Below are 26896 nucleotides of genomic sequence, written 5' to 3'. Positions count from 1 at the left end.
CTCTTTTCCATTTCCTGAAAAAGGGGTTTTGGACACACAAGGTTTCCAAAACGCCAGCAACAACATTCAAGGCGATAAAACTGCATGCACCAACACTTTCCAATTAGCAGTAATAGCATATCATTATTATATCACATCACATTCACAGAGCCGGACAAAAACACAAGATCTCCGATTCCTACTTGGAATCTGAATAAAATCACTCCTAATTCATGTTGACTCTCACATCATATCAGGCCATTCTCGTGAGGCACACATTCTTTTATACACCAATCAAAGCAACATGGTGAGGTTCTCTCGTTGAAACATGACACTCATGTTGAGCTGATGGTGCATGTGGTGTTCATTAAGATGGGCTTCTCGTCAACATCAACATACATGGAGTTGAAAATGTCCATCGCCAAACGCCTGGCCCCACCTCCACCCACGCTACGGGCAGACGCGCCCACTACATAGTTGGCAATACCCACAAAATCCATAAAAGCTTATAATAGAGACTTCCGCCAGACGAGGGGGAAAAATACTGTAAGCCACTGGCCAATAAGCCCCTTGCGTTCAGCCCTTGGCATGGCAACAATCATGAACGCACCGCCGGGGGCCTCTTTTGGTGAATACACCCCTCCGTCGTATTTGGGTATTTCAGCTTAGGAGAGAATGTACATACGGTACTGTACATGGGAGAGCTCTCACTTTAGCCCCTTTTCCACCGGGGTTGAACCGGTTCAGTTATTTTTGTCCACGCCTAATATTGAACCAGTTCAGAGTGTTTCCACTGAAAATGAAATGGGTTCCGGACCCTAAAAGTTGGTTCAGAACTGGAACCAAAAAGATGTCCGCCGGTTCCGTGAAAGTGCCAATGGTCCAAGAATCATGAACGGAGCCAGTTCTAGAACCAAAGTGCTTTTGGTGGAAAAGGGCCTTTTGTGTGTCAACCATTCGGGTTGGTATGAGTTCACGTCGTGTTTAATCCGACATGGTCATGACCCTTGTTGGGACGTCGATAAAGGCACATTGTAGTCCGAGGATCTGTGGCAGAGCTCTATTTGACCTTGGCTGGGCTGTTTGACCAGTGACGCCTTGAACATGGAACCCCTGGAGGGCAGCCGGGGCACTCTGCAGATTGAGGCCCAGCAGAAGTGCAGCACGCTGGGGGAGAGGAAGATGAAGACCCACGGGTCGATGATGGAGTTGACGGAGATGAAACGCAGGGCGATCAGGTCCATGCGGTGAGACTCCGTTCTGTTCTGCCCTATTGAGTTGATGTAGACGCGACTCTGAGAGGGAGGGAGAGATGAGAGAGAGAGAGAGAGAGAGATGAGAGAGGGGGGGGGGGAGGAGAGAGAGAGAGAGAGAGAGAGAGAGAGAGGGGGGGGGAGAGATGAGAGAGGGAGAGGGAGAGGGAGAGGGAGAGGGAGAGGGAGGGAGAGAGGGAGAGGGAGAGGGAGAGGGAGGGAGAGAGGGAGAGGGAGAGGGAGAGGGAGAGGGAGGGAGGGAGAGAGAGAGGGAGAGGGAGGGAGAGATGAGAGAGAGAGAGAGGGGGGGAGAGATGAGAGAGGGAGGGAGAGATGAGAGAGAGAGAGAGGGGGGGAGAGATGAGAGAGGGAGAGAGAGGGAGGGAGAGATGAGAGAGAGAGAGAGGGGGGGAGAGATGAGAGAGGGAGAGAGAGGGAGGGAGAGATGAGAGAGAGAGGGAGAGATGAGAGAGGGGGGGGGGGGGGGGGGGGGAGAGAAGAGGTAGAAAGAAGGAACGGTCAGATTAGCTGTTCACATCACATTTGTATTAAGTCTACATCACTGGTTCCCAATCAGTGCGTCGGGACACATTTGTGGGTCGCGGACACATTTTATTTTTGTTTCCTACATTTTGTTTTTCATTATTATTATTAGTTCAAAACATTTAAAAAAAACCTTCCCAGTGAATTAATTGCATGAATAAAAAAACATATTAACTTATTTCAGTAGTTTAATGGAGAACTAAAACTAAACTTTAAGTAGTGAAAATAGCCAATTTACAAGCTCACAAGGTGACGTGTTTGGGAACCACTGGCTTACATCATAAACAAAAATGCATTTGATCATTCCATACCATTCCATATGATAGATTAAAGGAAAACGTCACAGGTTTTCAGCCCAAATCCCTTTGTCCTGATGTGAGGAACTCAACAATATAGTGTGGCAACGATGATCTGTGTACGTACGCTTGATGACGTGAAATGACTACGCTACATATTTGGCACAAGACTCTGGCGTGCAACGAAGTATAAATCCAGTTTTAAGATAATTGATGTTAAATATGAATTTAAAAGTTTAAATTTTAAAATTTAAATTTAAAAGATAGTTATGTGTTAGTTATGTGTGATAAGTTATGCCTTATTATATAAATGTATGGGAAGTGGTTCTTGAGAATTGTGCAAAATATTCTTTTGGTCCAGATAAGGACCTCAAGGGTCTCAAAAAAGATTGAAAAACACAGATCTAATCTATCTAAGCTGTATTCCCATAACCAGATTTCATACACGGCCTCATGTATAATAAGGACACATTTAGCACATGTATTATCTCCGTTTCAGCAAACAGGATGTTTGCAGATTACATAAGACAGCCGTATCATTTAAAGATCCTGTTTGAGTTATGGCCCAGTCGTAATTTGTGATTTTCTGTGCGTGCGTGCGTGCGTGCGTGCGTGCGTGCGTGCGTGCGTGTATCAAGTAACCCAGTGGATAGCAGCCTGGGAAATTGGGATTAACACAACACCTGGCGCATCTTCATCATAAAGCCAGGACACACAAATGTAACTCGGGGATAATGTGAAATAAAATGATCTAATCTGATCTGATAATCTGATTCCGATTCGGTAACGTTCTTTTATGACCTTATAGTTAGTGTCACTATATGTTTGTGTTAATCAGAAGTGGGTATAGTCTGAGAAAATGTGAGAGAATTAACAACATGAGCAACTTTGAATCTGAAGTTGCTCAACTGAAGTTTGAGGTTTTTGGTGTCTTGGCCAACGTCCGTGTAGCTGTGTTGAAGCTAGTTCTCGACAGGCTACAGGTGGTACTTGTAATGTACACTTCTCCTCTCTGACCAGGGAATCGAATGGAACACTTGCCAGAGCCAACTGAGACATTTAACATAAATGCAACATAAATCAACACTTTGATGTGAGACCTGCCTGTGTTCAGACTTTACAGCATCACAGTCAAATCGTACTGTTTGTCTGACCTTCCCAAGAGCCGCCAACAAGCCTCACATGTTTATGTACCGCAAAAGCTCTCACAGTTGTCACAGGACATACATGAATGAACCAGTGTTGATTTTGACAACAACTTTCTATTTTGTTTTTTGTTTAGTCAATAGTCAACATTACATTTATTTTTTTTGTCATATTTTTGTCATCTGAAATGTTTTACTTTCACTCTAGTTTTAGTTGACTAACTCTATAGTTGATTTTGTCAACAAAAAAGTGTTTTGACGGGCCTTGACAGTGTCGTAATGCCTGATTTTACATTTTAGTTGAATGCTGAAAATAGCAGATCTACAAGCTTGTGAGCTAGTAGATCTGCTATTTTCAGAGCGCAACCAAGCATAAAATGACTTGTCTTTTAGTTCTACTGGATCTCTTCTCCACTAGACCTTTTAGTCTAGTTTTTATTTGTTGATGAAATCGTCATTATATATTTATAGTCATAGTTTTAGTCATGCCTCACAAGTTTAGTCGACGAAATCAACACTGGAATGAACTTAACGTGTTCAAGTATTCCGCCCCAATACAATCCAGGGAAGCGATGACTACAACTCCACAGGTTTACCAATTCCCACACAGGCTCTCTCTGGGGTCTGGGCAGCAACCTTGTCCAGTAAAGAGCAAATAATGAAAATATGGTTTTAAGACGGCGTCTATGATTCACTGTACTGTACTGTACACATGCACAGTAGTCCTCTGTCTCCCTCTTTCTCCTTCTCTCTCTCGTCTCTTTTTCTTGTCATATCATTTTCCATTCCATCTGTCTTCCTATCTCTCCTGCCCACACTTTTCGTGCTGTCTTTTTTGCTCTTTCTCTCCGAATTTCACACCCTCTCTCACACACACACACACACACACACACACACCCTCTCACACACACACACCCTCTCACTCACACTCTCGCTCTCCTAAAAGGATTTAGGGCATTTTCTCTATCATGACTCACAGTCTCCCGGCAATGTACTCCCGAGGTAATTGCGGTCTAATTTCCTTAAAGGGGAATCGGAATCGTTGTGCCATCCCCGTTATTAAGCCACCCTCATTAGCGGCTAATTTCCTGTTGGCTTAATGGAACCCAGGGCCGGGCGGTGACCGTTGCTTCCATGGAAACGGATGGATTTGTTGTCAACTATACAGTGAAATACCAGTGAAGTGAAAGCCATGTGATGAGTTTGCATTTTGAGGAAGATGTGTAGTCACGCACACTTACACATACACCCCCCCCCCCCCCCACACACACACACACTAGACCGCACAACTCTTGTCTTCAACCTTCTGCCTTTGCCGTTCCTATATACAGTATGTCTCCTAATCTGAATTCATCCAGAAAAGGTTTACAAAGCACGCTGCTTTTCAGCACAATTAGATGCACAGCTGACAGTGTCAGAGTACAGTACAACCACTGCTCAAAAAGAATAACACCACTAGATGGGTGCCTTGCTCAAGAGAAGCTGAAGTTGGTTTGAGCTGAGTGTTCGTCCCTAAGGGAGTGTAAGGATAGGGAATCTGTAAGCAGTGTGGTCTGTCCCTTCAACACTTTGTTCCCAAACAAGAAATCTTAAAAACAAAATGCCACATCATGCCATTTTCCAGCTGCTGTTACTGAATCCGAAACAGTTGTTTGTTAATTAGAGGCGTCGGCGTCACTCACAACAGTATGTGCACACATACAGTATCAAAGGAAATGAGGCCAATGAGAAATATGGAAACAACTGTGCGGTTATGTGGGTTTTGTTTTGGTACAAGGTGTTTCGAATCACACCAGCTTGGTGCTAATGACACTGATGTAGTTTTAAACGCAACCAGATGAGGTGTGATTAGAAGAAACGGAGTTAGGGAATGTGTGTGTGTGTGTGTGTGTGTGTGTGTGTGTGTGTGTGTGTGTGTGTGTGTGTGTGTGTGTGTGTGTGTGTGTGTGTGTGTGTGTGTGTGTGTGTGTGTGTGTGTGTGTGTGTGTGTGTGTGTGTGTGTGTGTGTGTGTGTGTGTGTGTGTGTGTGTGTGTGTGTGTGAACATTTATGTATGTGTATGCACGACCATGTGTAGGCCTATGCCTATAAAACGAATGTGTGCGTGCGTGGCATGCAAGTGTGTGTGTGTGTGCCTGACTGTTGAAACTAGCGATGTGAGGCACACATCAACACCACATGAACACCATCACCCTGGAATTCATGGACCCATCATGGATGTTTGGGTGAGATCGGGTTGTGGATGATGCCATCTCACTGGTCCTACATATAGGAACACGATACATAGCCTACTATTATAGGATGTTATTTATTTATTTTAACTCTGTCTTCAACAACACTATCCATTCAACCAAACTGTCTCCAGGCTGGAAGATCTAATCCTAGGCATCTCTATCTGAACCTGGATACCTGAGCACACGGCTGCACTGATTGTAAACACCACTATAGAGGGTATGCGTATGCATAAAGTGAATGGCAAATCGAGTGGCAAAGCGACAGGCAAAGTGAGTTTAACATTGTTTAATGTCGTTTAATACAATCAGATAGGACCTTTCTGTTTGGATGTATGGGCTGTCAAGGCCAGAAAGTAGGTTTTGCCACTCAATAGGCATTCCTGCATAACTTCCGGGTTTCATGATGATGTCACACGCATACCCTCTATACGGCCAAACAGCAGAGATTGCATCATTAACGCCACAGTGATTGTTCTGATCTTCTCTAACAAAGTGCCTACAGACAGGAGGATCACACCTAACACTGGGGTGTCAGCAACCTGATGCTAAAGAGGCAAGGGTTACGGGAGCCACTCACCAGCGAGGGAAAGGAAATGGACCTTTTTCACAGCCTGGGACCTGATGGGGCACTTGTTTTACCCTGCCGGGCCGTCAGTGGGGTAGGGAGCGCTCCACTGTGTTCATTTCGACTGCACGCAAGTAGTTATATTAGCTCGCAAAAACTATGCCTAACCCATTTAGGCCTGACGTCGAAATAAAAAAAAAAGTCTTCTGAAAGAATATATATTCAAAGATTTGTGCCGCATTTTTACGATTTTTCAAAAATAGCAGACCTACAAGCTCGTAGCGCGCCACTCGGTGGCGCGCTATGAGCTTGTAGATCTGCTATTTTTCAATAGCTAAAGTATAACATAATGCTTAGTTAAAACACCAAAAGGGGTTCCCGCCCAAAATGGGCTAAACCTAACCTTAACCCTAACCTCAGAAAAACGATATACATAAACTTAACGTTAACCCTAACGTACGTATCAGCCAAAAAAAGCCCCACTAACCCTAGGCTACTAAAACAAGCGCCTCATCAGCGCACATCACGTCCCACGCTCTGTGAAAAAGGTAGTCCCGTAAAGGAAATGGAGAGAGTCAACTGGTTCCTGAGGATGCAGATCTCTGAAGACACCCAGAGCTAACATGTGCAATATAACAAGATAATACTTGTTACTCATTGCGGATGTGGAAAACCACGGTAATATTAAGTTCAGAATAGTACAGGTAAAGAAAGAGCAGCCACAGGGGGAGTGCAGAATAAGGGGGAATAATCCCTTTTCGATAGAGTAATTTTTCATGTTGAATATTTTTTGCTGAAGAGCTAGAGCAAGAATTGCAATGAACTTCTAATAAATTGAACTTGTTGCAGATAAATGAACTTGAACTGTTGAACTTGTACTTGCACCATTTCCTATTTGGATTTTATCTTTCAAACCGCAAGAGTGAAAGAGCATGGTTGAGTGAGTTGCTGACACACACCCTCTCATTTAGTTTTATCTCTTGCTCCGTTCGGTTCTCTTTCACTTTCATGGCAAGAGAGAGACAGGAAATAAGCTTTTGACCTAAAATCCCTTAGATCTCAGAAGCATTAGCATACCAACTAAATTATGTTTTCTTTTCGCGAAAATCTAGTCTTGCTGTGAGTAAGAGGGGAACCCATCAAAGCTCCAATATTGTGTTTGTCTTTCACTTTTGATTAGAATTAAAATGTTGAATCGTACCATTCATGTGGTAATAAGTACAAGTTGTTGATGGAAGGCCCCATGAAAGGCATTCCAAACCTGTTGTTTTGCTCCATACAGTATATACTGATGCAGGTGTCTCCCTCTGTGTAGCCTCGGAAACCCAGACGTTTTTATTTCCAGGGAGAAAAAAAAAGTCTGGGTCCGAGTCCACTTCAATTCGGCATAGAGTAGTGCAAACATCACTCACTCTCTGCTGATTTCTGATCGTCTGCACCTTTGTTAAATTGACACACATGCACACATGTACACACACACACTCCTCTCTCTCTCTGTCGCTCTAAGTAATTAGTCTCATGTCGCGCAGCTGCGCATAGTTTCTCCCGGCGGATCCTGCCGGGAGCTGCCTATGCCATAAAAAGCATAGGTGAGTTCCAGGCTACCCTCTGTGTGTTTCTCTGTCAGACTACACCAGTCTGCCTTTTTAATTATTAACGCCATCAGAGATGATGAGGGCTATAAAGTCACAAGGGGACACACGGGTCACGTCTAGCTTCATATCTGCACAATAATGTAATTCGATCACACCTCATGTGTGCATTAGGATATTGGCTATGAATACGCATAACGCATGTCCTGACCTCTGAGTGAGATATTACATTACCCAATCCACAGCTTGTATTTATATAATGTCCCTTTATAAATTATGCAGCCGTGAGATAGTTTTTTCAATGTTCTGACCCATGTGCAAACTTTCGAACTCAAACTTTCTGACACGCTGTGCATTTGAGGCCAGTGCCAAGAACTTGTTGATGTTCACAAAGTGAACAGCCCCGAAAGAGAGACCATATGCATGTCGTACAGTATATGGATATAGATTTCAGAATTCCATTAGAGGTTTGGGCAGAGAGACTAAAAGGCAGACAGACAGATGGCCGTGCAGGACAGTGGACAGACTAAGAGAATAAAAGACGGGTGTCAGAAGACAGACATAAACAGTCTGTGGCAAACAGATTCTTCAAAGCACCTCCAGTTCAACGTGCAATTAATCACTGTGAGAGGAGAGGTCATTCATAACATTGATGTCACCCAACTTTCTAATCCACACTGTCTATATTAGGAAGGTTGTACAGAACCGTACTGATGAGGCACTGACACCACACTCTGGAGAAAGGTTGTACAGAACCGTACTGATGAGGCACTGACACCACACTCTGGAGAAGGTTGTACAGAACAGTACTGATGAGGCACTGACACCACACTCTGGAGAAGGTTGTACAGAACGGTACTGATGAGGCACTGACACCACACTCTGGAGAAAGATTAGGAAGGTTGTACAGAACGGTACTGATGAGGCACTGACACCACACTCTGGAGGAAGATTAGGAAGGATGTACAGAACCGTACTGATGAGGCACTGACACCACACTCTGGAGAAGGTTGTACAGAACCGTACTGATGAGGCACTGACACCACACTCTGGAGAAGGTTGTACAGAACCGTACTGATGAGGCACTGACACCACACTCTGGAGAAGGTTGTACAGAACCGTACTGATGAGGCACTGACACCACACTCTGGAGAAAGGTTGTACAGAACCGTACTGATGAGGCACTGACACCACACTCTGGAGAAGGTTGTACAGAACCGTACTGATGAGGCACTGACACCACACTCTGGAGAAGGTTGTACAGAACAGTACTGATGAGGCACTGACACCACACTCTGGAGAAGGTTGTACAGAACCGTACTGATGAGGCACTGACACCACACTCTGGAGAAGGTTGTACAGAACCGTACTGATGAGGCACTGACACCACACTCTGGAGAAGGTTGTACAGAACCGTACTGATGAGGCACTGACACCACACTCTGGAGAAGGTTGTACAGAACCGTACTGATGAGGCACTGACACCACACTCTGGAGAAGGTTGTACAGAACCGTACTGATGAGGCACTGACACCACACTCTGGAGGAAGCTGATGCCTGTGTTCTTCAGGTACCCATCACAGCCTCCCCGCTGCACTACCCTGACATGGTCTCAACACAACACCAATGTTAACCCATTTTGGGCGTGAACCCCTTTTGGTGTTAGCATTATGTTATGCTTTAGCTATTGAAAAATAACAGACCTACAAGCTCGTAGCGCGCCACTCGGTGGCGCGCTATGAGCTTGTAGATCTGTTATTTTTGAAAAAACATAGAAACATAGCTTTTTCAGAAAACTGTCAGGATGTAGAAGACATTTTTAGAATCTGATCTCAGGTAAAACTTGTAGGTCGGTTATTTTCCTGCTAAGAGCCCCATCCCTGAAGATGAAAGGGAAAGTGTACGACTGTACGTGGGGCCTGAGGGTGGAGCATGAGGAGGAGAAGCTGGACAGAACGGAGATGGTGAGGATGATTAGATGGATGTGTGGCCGGTGTGTCACTGAGAGAGTGCCAGACGAGTGCAGAGCTGAGCAGAGTGCATGTGGTGAGGAGAGGTGGTACGGAAACAAATGACTTAATGAATGGCTGAAGAAAGTAATTCTTGCACTTGGCATCGACCAGAGAAGTGGCCATGGCCCGTCCGCGGTGGAACAAAACCCATTCAGGATCCAGTCCAACCCAGTGGTGCCTCGAAAGTGGACTTTAAACAGATTACGGTACCCTTCTACAGAGGGGGAAGAGCCCTGGGCGACCACCACAGTCTAATTCAATAGACAACAGAACAACGTGAAACGTGTTTTTCACTTAAGGAGGTCAACCAACCCCTCAGTTATGGATTGCATGAGAAACACGTGAGAGGGAGTTATGAGATTATTATGAGAATGCATTTATTCTGTATTGCTTTAATTCCCACTTCTTGGGTAGTGTCTCCAACTGAGGGCTCCGGTATGTCTGGAGACTGGTTTGAGCCCGGGGGTCATATCAGGTTTTAGAGAAACAGAGCTCACATCTGCTGACCTGGGGACCTGTGAGATAGCCTGGGGCTCCTGGGGCTCCTAAGATCAACATCTGTACCTCAGTGTGAAGATTCTTATCACGCCAGCCGGCCCCTCAGGGCTCCGTTCTGTCACGTCCAGCTGTGCCACTGCTGGTCACATGATCTGTGGCTAGCAAAGCTGACCTAGAAGCTCTTATACCTCCTCACTAGAATCAAGACGATCAAGAGGGGTTTCTTTTTTTTACTCATATTTTTGTACTCTGAATATTGGTGGTACATGTTCTGTAGAGACAGTACTGACAAACTGAAAACAGTTTAAATGAAGTTTAAATAAATACAAGTAAGAAGATAAATTATAGATGAGATAGAAATAATGTTAAAGTAGACTATAGTTACTGTAGCAACAGGTATGATAAACCTCAACCCATTTTGGGCGGGAACCCCTTTTGCTGTTAGCATTATGTTATGCTTTAGCTATTGAAAAATAGCAGATCTACAAGCTCCTAGCGCACCACCGAGTGGCGCGCTATGAGCTTGTAGGTTTGCTATTTTTGAAAAATCAACTGACATAGAAACATAGCTTTTTCAGAAAACTGTCATTTTCAAACAGACATTTTTAGAATCTGATCTCAGGTCAAAATGGGTTAATGCAGATATCTTTAGCGGCACAGTTCCTTCCTCTGTCCTCCCTATGTGCATGCATAAAGTGAGTTGCAAAGTGAATTTAACGTTGTTTAAGGTCGTTTCATGCAATCAGATAGGACTTGTCTGTTTGGACGTATGGGCTGTCGAAGCTAGAAAGTAGTTTTTTGCCACTCTTTAAAAGCTTCTAATATATTATTTAGGCCCCACAATCTATAAATCTCACACTATTAAGGCAACCGGCCGGTTCCACGCGCTGCACAAAGTGCCCTTTTTTTCCACTTGAGCACCTGCCCCTCTAAATGTCTGTGCACGCCACTGACTTTCAGGTACGATGATGATGTCACGCGCATACCCTCTATACAGACTAGCTGGTTGTAATACAGAAAGCTAGACGTTCTACATGTAGAATGCTGACTGGTGTGGTTCTCCTAGGAGATCCTATTAACTACATCCTGGTGTCTCTTTAGTGGATTTCAAAATGTTTTGTAAATCAGGAAATAGCAGATCTACAAGCTCACAACACGACATGATTCAATGCGTTGAACTTGTAGATTGGCTAGTATTTACGCTATTTGTCGTACAACTAAGTATATAGAGGTTTAGTGCTCAAAAACTGTCTCATCATATTCTGGTCTCACCTTTTAATAAAAACAACAACAACATTGCAGTCAGAGTGCAGTGGACCGGTTGGGATTTCCTATCAGTGCCTTGGCATTACAACCAGCCCTGGCAGCCCATAGTCTATTGTAACATTTATGAATGGCTGTATTTCCTCAAAATGCCAGCCACACATTCATGTTCAGGCATATGCATACACACACACACACACACACACACACACACACACACACACACAGGGGGAAAGATAAAGCCTTCCGCTTGCACAGTCTTATTGTATATGATTCTCCCACTGACATTTTGATATGTTTTATGATGTGGTTATCAGCAATTTCCTACAGCTTCTGGCATTTGGTTCCAGATACCAATCATGTCCATGTCTGTGCGGTACTAATGTTTACTGCCTCCCTTATAATCTCTGACCATGTAAAAATAGATACAGTACAGTGTACTGTATCAGCATTGAGATAAAATTAGCTAGTCTTAAGGTTGGAGGTTAGGGCTCTTGCTCTAGAGAACATGCTCTTTCTTCAGGGCCTATCTGCGTCGAGAGCATCCTGTGATATGGTGCTGGGACGGACATGGACTATGAGAGCGGTTTCGGATGTTATCAGATGATTTAATCTCTGTCATCGGCCCTTATCAAGACCACGTAATGGAGCCTGTATGGACATTTCCTACATATATTGATGTTGTTGTCAGCCATTGTCTGACGCAAAGTTGTTGAATACGCAGTTTCACAATGTTTTCACTTCCTCGTTTCCTAGTCGCCTACTCGCGGTAGGCAGTATGTGGGAAATGCCCATACTGGCTCCATTGCATGGTCTTGATAAGAACATATTGGTGATTATTGGTTGATCACATTATTGGTTGATAAGTGGGTGACTATGAAGAAAGAGCTACAACACCATTTGTATGGTACAAAACCTAAGAATACTTCTTATGTGGTTTAAGAACATCTGGAAAAAAAGAACAGATCTATGGTGAACTGTGTCCAGTAACTACAACTACAGCACGTCCAGGTAGGGCCATCTTCCCTGGACACACTGGACAGTGGACAGTGGACAGTGGACACTGGACAGTGGACAGTGGACACTGGACAGTGGACAGTGGACAGTGCTACCGTGCAATCAAATAATAATCTAATGTCCTTCTTGTAGCTTCCCAATCAACCAGAGGAAACAGACCGTGTACATTTCCTGACACAGTCTCCAGAGACACAGCACTCGTGACGTGGCATCTAAGATCTTGACGCCAATCAAAGGATGATGATCATGATGATGGAAGTACACTCAGCCCAGCACTGTCTGTACTCTGTATCATCAACCATCATCACAGCAACCCCGCCTGAACTACTAGATATCAGGCTTTATATTAATAAATAATAATATTATGAGGGTGATACTTGAGCTCTCAACAGAATATAATTGACCAAATGATCACCTCGTCTTTTCTTCCAAATTAGATTTCGTTAAACAAAAAACTAACAAATATATCCAAGCCCCAAGAACATGTGCGAACTGGACTAGGGAGCAGACATAAGTGATGAACAGTAGGGGCTCTATCTTGCCTTAACCTTATCCCTAAACATATGCCATTTTTTACTATTTAGATTTTTTTTTTTAAATAGTTCATCTAGACGATCTACGTCGACACGTTGTGAGCTTGTAAATTCAAAATTGCCTATTTGAACTATTTAAAAAGGCCTTTCAAAATAGTAAAAAATGGTAAATAAGTGTAGGGATCAGGGGTAAGGCGTTGTGCAAGATATAGCCCTAGGACTGCATCCTAGATTTAGTGGACTCTTCATCCACTTTTGCCCGTCATGAGTCAACTCAACAATGCAACATCCTCCACAGAATGAGTCCGTTATACGAATGCCAGACAGACAGACTGGCCAAATCATATGCCCTGTAGGTGCAGACAGACAATCCCCTGCTAATCACATTGACATGATGTTCTGGTCTTAACCCAAGTTGATAACCTTTCAGTCGAACCTCTTTGAAACTATAAGCTAAGATAATGATGTGGTCATTGCTCCTAATTCTTTATCAGCCATCTCTGGCACGCTGCCTGATAGCAGTGTCTCAGCTGATAAAAACCTTCCATATGTGGAAGGGGTCTAAGGGCTCTATTTTCGCCGGTGCCTTACCCCTTATCGCCAAATGGTGCTTCACTAAAACAATGCTGAGGGATTTGTTTGCATAGATGATCAACTATACGATCCGAATTGAATCCTCTTCCAGTTTCCACTTTTACTTAACCAGGCATGTCCTAGACTGTTCAGGCTTTCATGGCCGCAGGTCATTCTGTCTTGTGACGTCAAACACACAGTGGCATCATGAGCTCTGATTGGTTTCGGAGAGCGCTTGGCCCTCGGCCACGCCATAAAAGAAAATGAACAGCCAGGCAGGCTATTCTTTGAGGGAAATTATCAGAAACAACACACTTATCGGAATGATCTGTGCAGCATGGAGGGAGACCTGGAGGAGTCAGCATTAACCCCCACGGTGAACCTCATGGAGGGAGACCTGGAGGAGTCAGCATTAACCCCCACGGTGAACCTCATAGAGGGAGACCTGGAGGAGTCAGCATTAACCCCCCACGGTGAACCTGGAGGGAGACCTGGAGGAGTCAGCATTAACCCCCACGGTGAACCTCCTGGAGGGAGACCTGGAGGAGTCAGCATTAACCCCCACGGTGAACCTCATAGAGGGAGACCTGGAGGAGTCAGCATTAACCCCCACGGTGAACCTCATAGAGGGAGACCTGGAGGAGTCAGCATTAACCCCCACGGTGAACCTCATAGAGGGAGACCTGGAGGAGTCAGCATTAACCCCCACGGTGAACCTCATAGAGGGAGACCTGGAGGAGTCAGCATTAACCCCCACGGTGAACCTCATAGAGGGAGACCTGGAGGAGTCAGCATTAACCCCCACGGTGAACCTCATGGAGGGAGACCTGGAGGAGTCAGCATTAACCCCCACGGTGAACCTCATAGAGGGAGACCTGGAGGAGTCAGCATTAACCCCCCACGGTGAACCTCATGGAGGGAGACCTGGAGGAGTCAGCATTAACCCCCACGGTGAACCTCATGGAGGGAGACCTGGAGGAGCAGCATTAACCCCCCACGGTGAACCTCATGGAGGGAGACCTGGAGGAGTCAGCATTAACCCCCACGGTGAACCTCATGGAGGGAGACCTGGAGGAGTCAGCATTAACCCCCACGGTGAACCTCACGCTGGAGGGAGACCTGGAGGAGTCAGCATTAACCCCCACGGTGAACCTCCTGGAGGGAGACCTGGAGGAGTCAGCATTAACCCCCACGGTGAACCTCATGGAGGGAGACCTGGAGGAGTCAGCATTAACCCCCACGGTGAACCTCATAGAGGGAGACCTGGAGGAGTCAGCATTAACCCCCCACGGTGAACCTCATGGAGGGAGACCTGGAGGAGTCAGCATTAACCCCCACGGTGAACCTCCTGGAGGGAGACCTGGAGGAGTCAGCATTAACCCCCACGGTGAACCTCATGGAGGGAGACCTGGAGGAGTCAGCATTAACCCCCACGGTGAACCTCATGGAGGGAGACCTGGAGGAGTCAGCATTAACCCCCACGGTGAACCTCATGGAGGGAGACCTGGAGGAGTCAGCATTAACCCCACGGTGAACCTCACGCTCTGATCTGTTCAGCATGGAGGGAGACCTGGAGGAGTCGGCATTAACCCCCCACGCTGAACCTCATGGAGGGAGACCTGGAGGAGTCAGCATTGACCCCCACGCTGAACCTCATGGAGGGAGACCTGGAGGAGTCAGCATTAACCCCCACGGTGAACCTCACGCTCTGTTCAGCATGGAGGGAGACCTGGAGGAGTCAGCATTAACCCCCACGGTGAACCTCATGGAGGGAGACCTGGAGGAGTCAGCATTAACCCCCACGATGAACCTCATGGAGGGAGACCTGGAGGAGTCAGCATTAACCCCCACGGTGAACCTGGAGGGAGACCTGGAGGAGTCAGCATTAACCCCCACAGTGAACCTCATGGAGGGAGACCTGGAGGAGTCAGCATTAACCCCCACGGTGAACCTCATGCTGGAGGGAGACCTGGAGGAGTCAGCATTAACCCCCACGGTGAACCTCATGGAGGGAGACCTGGAGGAGTCAGCATTAACCCCCATGGTGAACCTCATGGAGGGAGACCTGGAGGAGTCAGCATTAACCCCCACGGTGAACCTGGAGGGAGACCTGGAGGAGTCAGCATTAACCCCCACAGTGAACCTCATGGAGGGAGACCTGGAGGAGTCAGCATTAACCCCCACGGTGAACCTCATGCTGGAGGGAGACCTGGAGGAGTCAGCATTAACCCCCACGGTGAACCTCATGGAGGGAGACCTGGAGGAGTCAGCATTAACCCCTACGGTGAACCTCATGGAGGGAGACCTGGAGGAGTCAGCATTAACCCCCACGGTGAACCTCATGGAGGGAGACCTGGAGGAGTCAGCATTAACCCCCACGGTGAACCTCATGGAGGGAGACCTGGAGGAGTCAGCATTAACCCCCACGGTGAACCTCATGGAGGGAGACCTGGAGGAGTCAGCATTAACCCCCACGGTGAACCTCACGCTGGAGGGAGACCTGGAGGAGTCAGCATTAACCCCACGGTGAACCTCATGGAGGGAGACCTGGAGGAGTCAGCATTAACCCCACGGTGAACCTCATGGAGGGAGACCTGGAGGAGTCAGCATTAACCCCCATGGTGAACCTCATGGAGGGAGACCTGGAGGAGTCAGCATTAACCCCCCCCCCCACGGTGAACCTCATGGAGGGAGACCTGGAGGAGTCAGCATTAACCCCCCACGGTGAACCTCATGGAGGGAGACCTGGAGGAGTCAGCATTAACCCCCCACGGTGAACCTCATGGAGGGAGACCTGGAGGAGTCAGCATTAACCCCCACGGTGAACCTCATGGAGGGAGACCTGGAGGAGCAGCATTAACCCCCACGGTGAACCTCATGGAGGGAGACCTGGAGGAGCAGCATTAACCCCCACGGTGAACCTCATGGAGGGAGACCTGGAGGAGTCAGCATTAACCCCCACGGTGAACCTCATAGAGGGAGACCTGGAGGAGTCAGCATTAACCCCCCACGGTGAACCTGGAGGGAGACCTGGAGGAGTCAGCATTAACCCCCACGGTGAACCTCATGGAGGGAGACCTGGAGGAGTCAGCATTAACCCCACGGTGAACCTCATGGAGGGAGACCTGGAGGAGTCAGCATTAACCCCCACGGTGAACCTCATGGAGGGAGACCTGGAGGAGTCAGCATTAACCCCACGGTGAACCTCATGGAGGGAGACCTGGAGGAGTCAGCATTAACCCCCACGGTGAACCTCATGGAGGGAGACCTGGAGGAGTCAGCATTAACCCCCCCCCCCACGGTGAACCTCATGGAGGGAGACCTGGAGGAGTCAGCATTAACCCCCACGGTGAACCTCATGGAGGGAGACCTGGAGGAGTCAGCATTAACCCCCACGGTGAACCTCATGGAGGGAGACCTGGAGGAGTCAGCATTAACCCCCCCCCCCACGGTGAACCTCATGGAGGGAGACCTGGAGGAGTCAGCATTAACCCCCCCCCCCACGGTGAACCTCATGGAGGGAGACCTGGAGGAGTCAGCATTAACCCCCATGGTGAACCTCATGGAGGGAGACCTGGAGGAGTCAGCATTAACCCCCCACGGTGAACCTCATGGAGGGAGACCTGGAGGAGTCAGCATTAACCCCTACGGTGAACCTCATGGAGGGAGACCTGGAGGAGTCAGCATTAACCCCCACGGTGAACCTCATGGAGGGAGACCTGGAGGAGTCAGTATTAACCCCCACGGTGAACCTCACGGAGGGAGACCTGGAGGAGTCAGCATTAACCCCCACGGTGAACCTCATGGAGGGAGACCTGGAGGAGTCAGCATTAACCCCCACGGTGAACCTCATGGAGGGAGACCTGGAGGAGTCAGCATTAACCCCCACGGTGAACCTCATGGAGGGAGACCTGGAGGAGTCAGCATTAACCCCCATGGTGAACCTCATGGAGGGAGACCTGGAGGAGTCAGCATTAACCCCCCACGGTGAACCTCATGGAGGGAGACCTGGAGGAGTCAGCATTAACCCCCCACGGTGAACCTCATGGAGGGAGACCTGGAGGAGTCAGCATTAACCCCCACGGTGAACCTCATGGAGGGAGACCTGGAGGAGCAGCATTAACCCCCACGGTGAACCTCATGGAGGGAGACCTGGAGGAGCAGCATTAACCCCCACGGTGAACCTCATGGAGGGAGACCTGGAGGAGTCAGCATTAACCCCCACGGTGAACCTCATAGAGGGAGACCTGGAGGAGTCAGCATTAACCCCCCACGGTGAACCTGGAGGGAGACCTGGAGGAGTCAGCATTAACCCCCACGGTGAACCTCATGGAGGGAGACCTGGAGGAGTCAGCATTAACCCCACGGTGAACCTCATGGAGGGAGACCTGGAGGAGTCAGCATTAACCCCCACGGTGAACCTCATGGAGGGAGACCTGGAGGAGTCAGCATTAACCCCACGGTGAACCTCATGGAGGGAGACCTGGAGGAGTCAGCATTAACCCCCACGGTGAACCTCATGGAGGGAGACCTGGAGGAGTCAGCATTAACCCCCATGGTGAACCTCATGGAGGGAGACCTGGAGGAGTCAGCATTAACCCCCATGGTGAACCTCATGGAGGGAGACCTGGAGGAGTCAGCATTAACCCCACGGTGAACCTCATGGAGGGAGACCTGGAGGAGTCAGCATTAACCCCCCACGGTGAACCTCATGGAGGGAGACCTGGAGGAGTCAGCATTAACCCCCCACGGTGAACCTCATGGAGGGAGACCTGGAGGAGTCAGCATTAACCCCCCACGGTGAACCTCATGGAGGGAGACCTGGAGGAGTCAGCATTAACCCCCACGGTGAACCTCATGGAGGGAGACCTGGAGGAGTCAGCATTAACCCCCCACGGTGAACCTCATGGAGGGAGACCTGGAGGAGTCAGCATTAACCCCCACGGTGAACCTCATGGAGGGAGACCTGGAGGAGTCAGCATTAACCCCCCACGGTGAACCTCACGCTCGCCTTGTTGTGAAACGTCTCAGGCCTTGTTCACACGTACCAAACACCAACCAAGCAATGTTTGGACCACCACAATGCTTTTCCAATGGGAGTCACATGGTTTGATCAAACATTTGTGTTTGATTGCTGATTGCTCCCCCCTCATCAAACAAAAATGTTTGATCAAACCATGTGACTCCCATTGAAAATGAATTGGAGCCGCAATCAAACAGCAATCAGACATCACACACGGACCGAACATTTGTTGTGTACGTGTGTACGAAGCCTCACTGTCTTCGGGTGAGAAGAGTTTGGTGACTCCATGTGTATGTAACCAAGGCACAACAATGGGCACGTCCAAATCTCAGGACACACCTGTCCTGTATTCATTCATATACAGCGTGTTGAGCTCTTGTAGATCATGTATTTGCCTCTCTGTGTTGGACAATTAGTGCACACAAAGTATACTGATATACTGTAGTGTAGTACATGAAAAGAATATGCATAACCTTTTGTATAGTTGTATAATGTATACATACTGTAATGCATGTGTGGTTGTCACAAAGTCTCAAGGCACACCTGGCCTTGTCTCTCAGGGCACAGCGGTGTGCTTGCTCAGCACGCCACACGACCACAGAGTATGGTGGAATTAGCAATGACTCATTTGGGTATCTACTATTACTGTACATTTTGACCTGAAATCAGATTCTACAAATGTCTTCTACATCCTGACAGTTTTCTGAAAAAGCTATGTTTCTATGTCAGTCGTTCTTCGATTTTTCAAATATAGCAGACCTACAAGCTCGTAGCACGCCACTCGGTGGCGCGCTATGAGCTTGTAGATCTGCTATTTTTCAATAGCTAAAGCATAACATAATGCTAACACCAAAAGGGGTTCCCGCCCAGAATGGGACGTACACCATTCATTTGACTTGGTTACGTATTCCCACATATCCACATATCCACACAGCGTCCTGAAAGCTTGGGATCAATCAATCAGTGCTGTCGGGGGCATCGATCTGATCCAGCCCTCTGACCTGTTGTCTTAAGTAATGGTGACTAGCCCTTTAGCCCCTAATGATCTCAGCTGACCCCAAGTGTCTGGAATCAGCAGCTGGTGATCATGTCTGACAGGAACGAATTGACATCTGGATGTCACGCTGCCTTTGGGGTGTGTGTGTGTGTGGTGTGTGTGTGTGTGTGTGTGTGGTGTGTGGTGTGTGTGTGTGGGTGGGTGTGTTTGACACTGAGAGATTCATGCATACATTAAAGTCCTGAGTGGTACTTAATGTCAGGGAATGTAAAGAAGGACCTGTAAGGTATGCGTGTCTGCATATTAACATGTCACGTGTGTACAGTATGTGTACAGTATGTGTACAGTATGTGTACAGTATGTGTACAGTAAGAGTAGTGCTGCGTTATGCTCGGTTTAACCCATTTTGGGCGGGAACCCCTTTTGGTGTTAGCATTATGTTATGCTTTAGCTATTGAAAAATAGCAGATCTACAAGCTCATAGCGCGCCACCGAGTGGCGCGCTACGAGCTTGTAGGTCTGCTATTTTTGAAAAATCAAAGAACGACTGACATAGAAACATAACTTTTTCAGAAAACTGTCAGGATGTAGAAGACATTTTTAGAATCTGATCTCAGGTCAAAATGGTTTAAATTCTTAGTTGCGTGCAGGGCAGGTGTCGTGGAGCAAAGATAGACGACCTACATTAAAGCTCACAACAATGCAGCTTGTCTGCCGTCTATTTTCGGTGAGCCTTTGAGCTTGTAGATCATCTATTTTCTACGGCTGTCAAAATAACCGAGTTAACTGAGTTAGTTAATTTGTGAAATTAATTAGATTAAAAATGTTAACACAATTAATGCATGCTTAGATGCATCCCGCCCCATACATCCCATAATCCCATCCGCTCTGCACTAGTCATCGCTCTGGTATCTGATGGCCGATAAAACATACACACATACGTATGCTAAATGTATATATCCGCCTTCTGTCATTTATCTTATATACAATATACAGAAAAACATGCCATATTTTAGACATAGTTCAAATGGTGCTTAATCAATACATTTTTAAACTGTGATTAATCTGATTAAAAAATTTTCATCGTTTCACAGCTGTACTATTTTCGAATAACCTTTCAAGTTGCGAGCTTGAAGATCGTCTATTTTCGTTGCGCGGCACAACGCACAACCAAATATAAATCAGGCATTACTGACCGTGTGCGGACGGACAGTCAAGAGAAATCAATCTGTGTGTGGAGTACAGTAACAGTACAGTAAGTGCTCTCTCTCTCTCTCGCTCACTCACCACCAGCGGCAGGGTGCATATGATGAAGATGAAGGTCATGAAGACGAGCAGGATGAGGTGCTCCACCTCCTCGGCCATGGACAGCGCCCCGCGCCGCTCGCCACCGCTCATATTGGAGCGAGCGCTCGTCGACATCACGGAGCCGCCGTTCCGCCGCCGCCGCTGGTACATGCGCACCAGGTGGTACACCACGAAGCCGTTGAACGCCACGATGGCGAGCACGAGCGCCAGCATGACGGTGGCGTACAGGTTGGCGTAGGCGCGGTGCACGCCGTCCGCCGGGTTCATGTCGATGAAGCACCACGTGCCGGGGCAGTATTGCACATAGTCGCCGAAGCCCACGAAGGGCAGCAGGCAGAAGAGTCCGCACGCCAGGAACATGGCGGGCACGGTGATGTAGCCGCACTTCTTGGTGACGTGCTGGCTGCAAGGATTAAAACAAAACATCAAACAAGAGAGTCGGATAACATGGGGGAAATGTTTACGAAACAAATGTTTTTAAAAATGTCGACTGACTCAGCGTTAGCTTGGTCCCGGGAATTTTTAGAATATGTCAGAGGACCTGAGAGGTCTCACATTGTCCTCGGGGGGGGCAGAAGATCAGTAATATGAAGTGGGGCCATTCCATCTAATGCTTTAAAAGTGGTTAAGGGCAGATTCACACTATGGTCCGCACTCGGGACCACTTGGAAGATGTTGTGGTAGTGTGAATGCTGCGTAGCGTTCCCCGAAGCGGATCACCCAACCATTCCCGGGACCGCATGGAGGTAGTCTCTGGACCGATTGAAGTGTACTCGGATACGGATCGATGCAATGTGAACGCATTGAATACAGTTGAATGAACTAAAGTGTACTCTGGTACGGAAGAATCAAGGCCAATGTGAATCATGGCCAGCGGGGACCTGGCAGTCGTATTCGGGAACAGTTTGAATCAAACGGAGTCAGTGTGAATCTGCCCTTAAGAGGATTATAAAATGTTATTCTGGCCTTAATGGGTCATCCTTACCTGTACAGGTAGGGGTGGCCGATGGCCAGGCAGCGCTCCAGCGCCATGAGAAACAGCAGCGACAGGGTGGCCAGGCTGAAGAAGGTCATGCTGAAGCCAAAGTACTTGCAGGCCATGTGCGAGGTGGAGTTGCCCGTCACCACCATGGCCACCATGGTGGTGTTGAGACGGTAGGACAGCTGCACCAGCGGGCTGACCATGCACGTGCCGGCCAGGTCCGTCACCACCAGGCACGTGACCAGCACGTGGAAGAGGGAGCGGCGCGCCTGCGAGTATAGGGATGGGAATTATCCATTAATTCATTCATTGATAGTTGAGCGGCGCCCGGCCTAGCGGTCCAGGCGCATGCCACATATACTGTAGGCTCTGGCCTGACGGTACGTTGTGTGTTCGAGTCCCGTTCATGACGGCCTTTTGTCTGTCTTCACTGTAACTATCAATAAAGGCACAAAAGCCAAAAAGAAATGTGAAAAAAAGAAGATAATTGATAACCTTAACGTTCGATTAACCGGTTAGTTGAGTGGCATTTAAAAAATAAATAATGATTACTTAATAAATGAATTTCCCTCAATGAAAAATCGACATTTTGACGATGTACAGAAAGGCATATTATGTTCCTTAATCAAATATTTATTTGACCATTTGAGATAGAGGGCCAGGCAATGGCATCTTTGTATGAGGAATAAAATGAAATGAAAAGTGCACCGTCTTGTCTGTCACATCACATGCAATAGCAGAGACGTTTCTGTGGCTACTGGCTTTTAACCAGCCCACATGTGCGTTCCTCGGCCACGCACACTCGCACAGACAGCATTAGTCACAGAAAACCGCCCAATGATGGAACCGCAGAATTTTCTATTAATTGAAGAACTTCTTAATGGCGATTAATCGATTAACTATTAACATCCCTACCTGCGAGCGCCTGCGTCGGACCTCCAGGAGCACCAGGGCGGCGACGTTTCCGAAGACCCCCGCGGCGAACATGATGGCGCTGATCAGCGGGCTGTGCCTGGCGTCGATGTACTCCTTGCGATGGCACGAGTCGTAGTCCATCTTGGTTGGCGCACAAGGCTGGGAGGCCGTTCCAAACAAAACAATGCTTTTTTTCTTTCTTTTTTAGCTCAACCGCTTATGAATTAATGTCCACCTTTGACACCTGATAGAAACAAAACAAGAAATGACTGGAGTCATTATATATTGGCTTGCATTCCATTCTCTTGCATATTGTACCTTAGTGGGGCTTTCTGTAGTCACGTTTTCAGTCTCTAGTCATGGTGCGGTGGGGAGAGGAGAGCATATTGTACCTTAGTGGGGCTTTCTGTAGTCACGTTTTCAGTCTCTAGTCATGGTGCGGTGGGGAGAGGAGAGCATATTGTACCTTAGTGGGGCTTTCTGTAGTCACGTTTTCAGTCTCTAGTCATGGTGCGGTGGGGAGAGGAGAGCATATTGTACCTTAGTGGGGCTTTCTGTAGTCACGTTTTCAGTCTCTAGTCATGGTGCGGTGGGGAGAGGAGAGCATATTGTACCTTAGTGGGGCTTTCTGTAGTCACGTTTTCAGTCTCTAGTCATGGTGCGGTGGGGAGAGGAGAGCATATTGTACCTTAGTGGGGCTTTCTGTAGTCACGTTTTCAGTCTCTAGTCATGGTGCGGTGGGGAGAGGAGAGCATATTGTACCTTAGTGGGGCTTTCTGTAGTCACGTTTTCAGTCTCTAGTCATGGTGCGGTGGGGAGAGGAGAGCATATTGTACCTTAGTGGGGCTTTCTGTAGTCACGTTTTCAGTCTCTAGTCATGGTGCGGTGGGGAGAGGAGAGCATATTGTACCTTAGTGGGGCTTTCTGTAGTCACGTTTTCAGTCTCTAGTCATGGTGCGGTGGGGAGAGGAGAGCATATTGTACCTTAGTGGGGCTTTCTGTAGTCACGTTTTCAGTCTCTAGTCATGGTGCGGTGGGGAGAGGAGAGCATATTGTACCTTAGTGGGGCTTTCTGTAGTCACGTTTTCAGTCTCTAGTCATGGTGCGGTGGGGAGAGGAGAGCATATTGTACCTTAGTGGGGCTTTCTGTAGTCACGTTTTCAGTCTCTAGTCATGGTGCGGTGGGGAGAGGAGAGCATATTGTACCTTAGTGGGGCTTTCTGTAGTCACGTTTTCAGTCTCTAGTCATGGTGCGGTGGGGAGAGGAGAGCATATTGTACCTTAGTGGGGCTTTCTGTAGTCACGTTTTCAGTCTCTAGTCATGGTGCGGTGGGGAGAGGAGAGCATATTGTACCTTAGTGGGGCTTTCTGTAGTCACGTTTTCAGTCTCTAGTCATGGTGCGGTGGGGAGAGGAGAGCATATTGTACCTTAGTGGGGCTTTCTGTAGTCACGTTTTCAGTCTCTAGTCATGGTGCGGTGGGGAGAGGAGAGCATATTGTACCTTAGTGGGGCTTTCTGTAGTCACGTTTTCAGTCTCTAGTCATGGTGCGGTGGGGAGAGGAGAGCATATTGTACCTTAGTGGGGCTTTCTGTAGTCACGTTTTCAGTCTCTAGTCATGGTGCGGTGGGGAGAGGAGAGCATATTGTACCTTAGTGGGGCTTTCTGTAGTCACGTTTTCAGTCTCTAGTCATGGTGCGGTGGGGAGAGGAGAGCATATTGTACCTTAGTGGGGCTTTCTGTAGTCACGTTTTCAGTCTCTAGTCATGGTGCGGTGGGGGAGAGGAGAGCGGGCTTAAGTCTCTAGTCATGGTACGGTGGGGAGAGGAGAGCGGGCTTAAGTCTCTAGTCATGGTACGGTGGGGAGAGGAGAGCGGGCTTAAGTCTCTAGTCATGGTACGGTGGGGAGAGGAGAGCGGGCTTAAGTCTCTAGTCATGGTGCGGTGGGGAGAGGAGAGCGGGCTTAAGCCCTAACCATAACAGAGGGTCACCATGCAACTCCTTGCAACATGCAACTCCTTGCAACCATTATTGTATTGTTGCAAGGAGTTGCAGCTGGTGTGGTTTGTTTTGTTGCAAGGAGTTGCAGCTGGTGTGGTTTGGGTCTTAGTGTGCCATTGGCCGTATATATGGCTAGTCTCCCATTGGCTTTAGAGGCCAGCCAATCATGAAAGTCTTGCCACATGACTAGACTAGAAAGTCTGATCATTAATCAGCTCTGCAAGCTGATAAAAAAGATGTTAAGTTAAAAGGAGAATATAGTTGTTTCTGTCCACTATTAGGGAGCAGTGCAGGACTGCAGGTCAAAGCTGTGTCTCTTGAGATAGTGTCTTAAGGGCATGTATGCGGCATTGTGTTCTCTCATATAACCAGAAGAAATGGTTAAAGAACGCTACATTCACTGTCTCCGTTTTCTAAACATCTTTAACCTGTTTTCCAGGTAATCATAAACCTGTTATTCAGTGCCATATCCAGGGCTTAAAGCCAAAAATCCCAAGACTGAAAATATTTTTTTGCAAATCTGCACTGATCTCATTAAATGACCCCTATGAAATCCTCAGGACTGAAATCCGTCCCCAGGACTGAGAACTTTAAGCCCTGGCCATATCACTTACAAGTTAATTCCAATGCTGAAATTCAACTAACCATGAGCTCTGAGCTGTGAAGCAAAGTTCTCAATGTATTTTAAAGATCGCCAGTGACTAAATAAGGCTTCATTTTCTCAAACAGGCAGCAAGTCATATGAAAGTGACATGATGTGAATCATCATCATCATCATCATCATCATCATCGTGAATGACTCTCTCTCCTCTATACCTCTCGATCTACATTATGTCTTCTGTCACAACGGAAAAACACAGATTCAACCGCAGCTAGTGTTGCTGGATTAAGTAGCCTATACTTTTTCTACTAAATTAATAAAAGTAGCAATAGCATGCAATGTAAATACTCATTTAGACGTAAAAATCCTGTATTCAAAAAGTATTTGCAGTACAATAGACTTGCTACAACACCAAAGTAAAAGTACTCGTGCAGAACACAATCTAAGAATCAATACAATCTTTTTATAACAGTAATACATATTGATGTATTATTACTTCAATCTTGCAGCTAATGGCTGATGTGATGTTAGGTATCCTAACCTAACCTATTAACAAATCATAATGTATCACTTAATCATTGATGTATGTTTTGTACCCTATTCATAATCTAAACCTGCAAAGTAGTAAACTAACGTTGTCAAATAATTGTAGTGGATTAAAAAAACGTACAACCTTTGCCTCTGAGATATAGTAGAAGTTAGGCGCCTATCAAAAATAAAATAAACCTACTCAAGTGCCTAAAGTAAAGTAGCCTACCCCAAAGTTGTTCTTGAACACTGAAGTGAAGTGAACAACATAGCCAACGTGTGAATAAATATAGGCAACACATTCCACCACTGCTCAGCCTCGGTCGCATTAAATTAAAACGTGTTGACACATTTCTCCCTTTCACTTGCAACGATCAGCAGCATACTGACTGAGTACTGACTCACCTACCATGGCAGCAGGAGGGACATGTTTTCTGACCAAAACACAGAAGATGAGTCGCGTCCACTTGTGGTCATATTCTCCAACAGCGCAACAGATTCTGAAAGTACACCAACAACCAACTGTGACTCAGTGGTCGTTCGTTCGTTCGTTTTTCCGTCCAAAAATAAAATTAAGGAAGTCCCAAAAAGACGTTTCAAAACGCAGATTTATAGGCTACATGTGTTTTAAATGCAGTTATGTTTGGTGCCAAATCCGTCCCTGGATCACATCAAACGGTACAAAATGCGAAATATGAAACGTTAATGTAATTCCACATAATCTGCAAGAGGGTCCACGAAACAAAATTAAAAGTCCAAAGAAACACGTGGGTGGTGGGCTACTATGTATATGCATGGTCGTTGTCCAAACATATGGATTGTATTTGTATCATAGTTTAATTACCTCTATTTGTTGCGCGAAACGCAGGCATCATCATCCCTCGCGGATAAAGTCCCAATTTACAATCTCTCTTTTTTTAAAGGTGGAATATATAAAGTCCCCTACTTTTCCACAACTTATTTTCCTCCAAGAATGTAGCTAATAGCTAGGTGTGTATGTATAGGTGCCGCCGGTGGTGTATCCAGGTGAAGTCCGTGTT

At 47.0% G+C, this 26896-nt stretch overlaps 1 protein-coding gene across 1 annotated transcript; it reads right to left on the bottom strand.

Annotated features, from left to right (window-relative positions):
* ptger2a (prostaglandin E receptor 2a (subtype EP2)) lies at window positions 1-26896 on the bottom strand. Its single transcript, XM_079495575.1, has 6 exons — window positions 26701-26896; window positions 26254-26356; window positions 22728-22962; window positions 21816-22081; window positions 20810-21233; window positions 1-1274 (listed from the first exon to the last, which is right to left on the bottom strand). Exons 3-6 carry the CDS (start codon window positions 22866-22868, stop codon window positions 978-980), a joined length of 1128 nt encoding a protein of 375 aa, XP_079351701.1. The 5' UTR covers window positions 22869-22962; window positions 26254-26356; window positions 26701-26896; the 3' UTR covers window positions 1-977.

This window comes from Electrona antarctica (genome assembly GCF_951216825.1).
Source record: "Electrona antarctica genome assembly, chromosome: 24".
Taxonomy (NCBI): Eukaryota; Metazoa; Chordata; class Actinopteri; order Myctophiformes; family Myctophidae; genus Electrona; species Electrona antarctica.
This window is presented reverse-complemented; position numbering and strand designations above follow the sequence as displayed.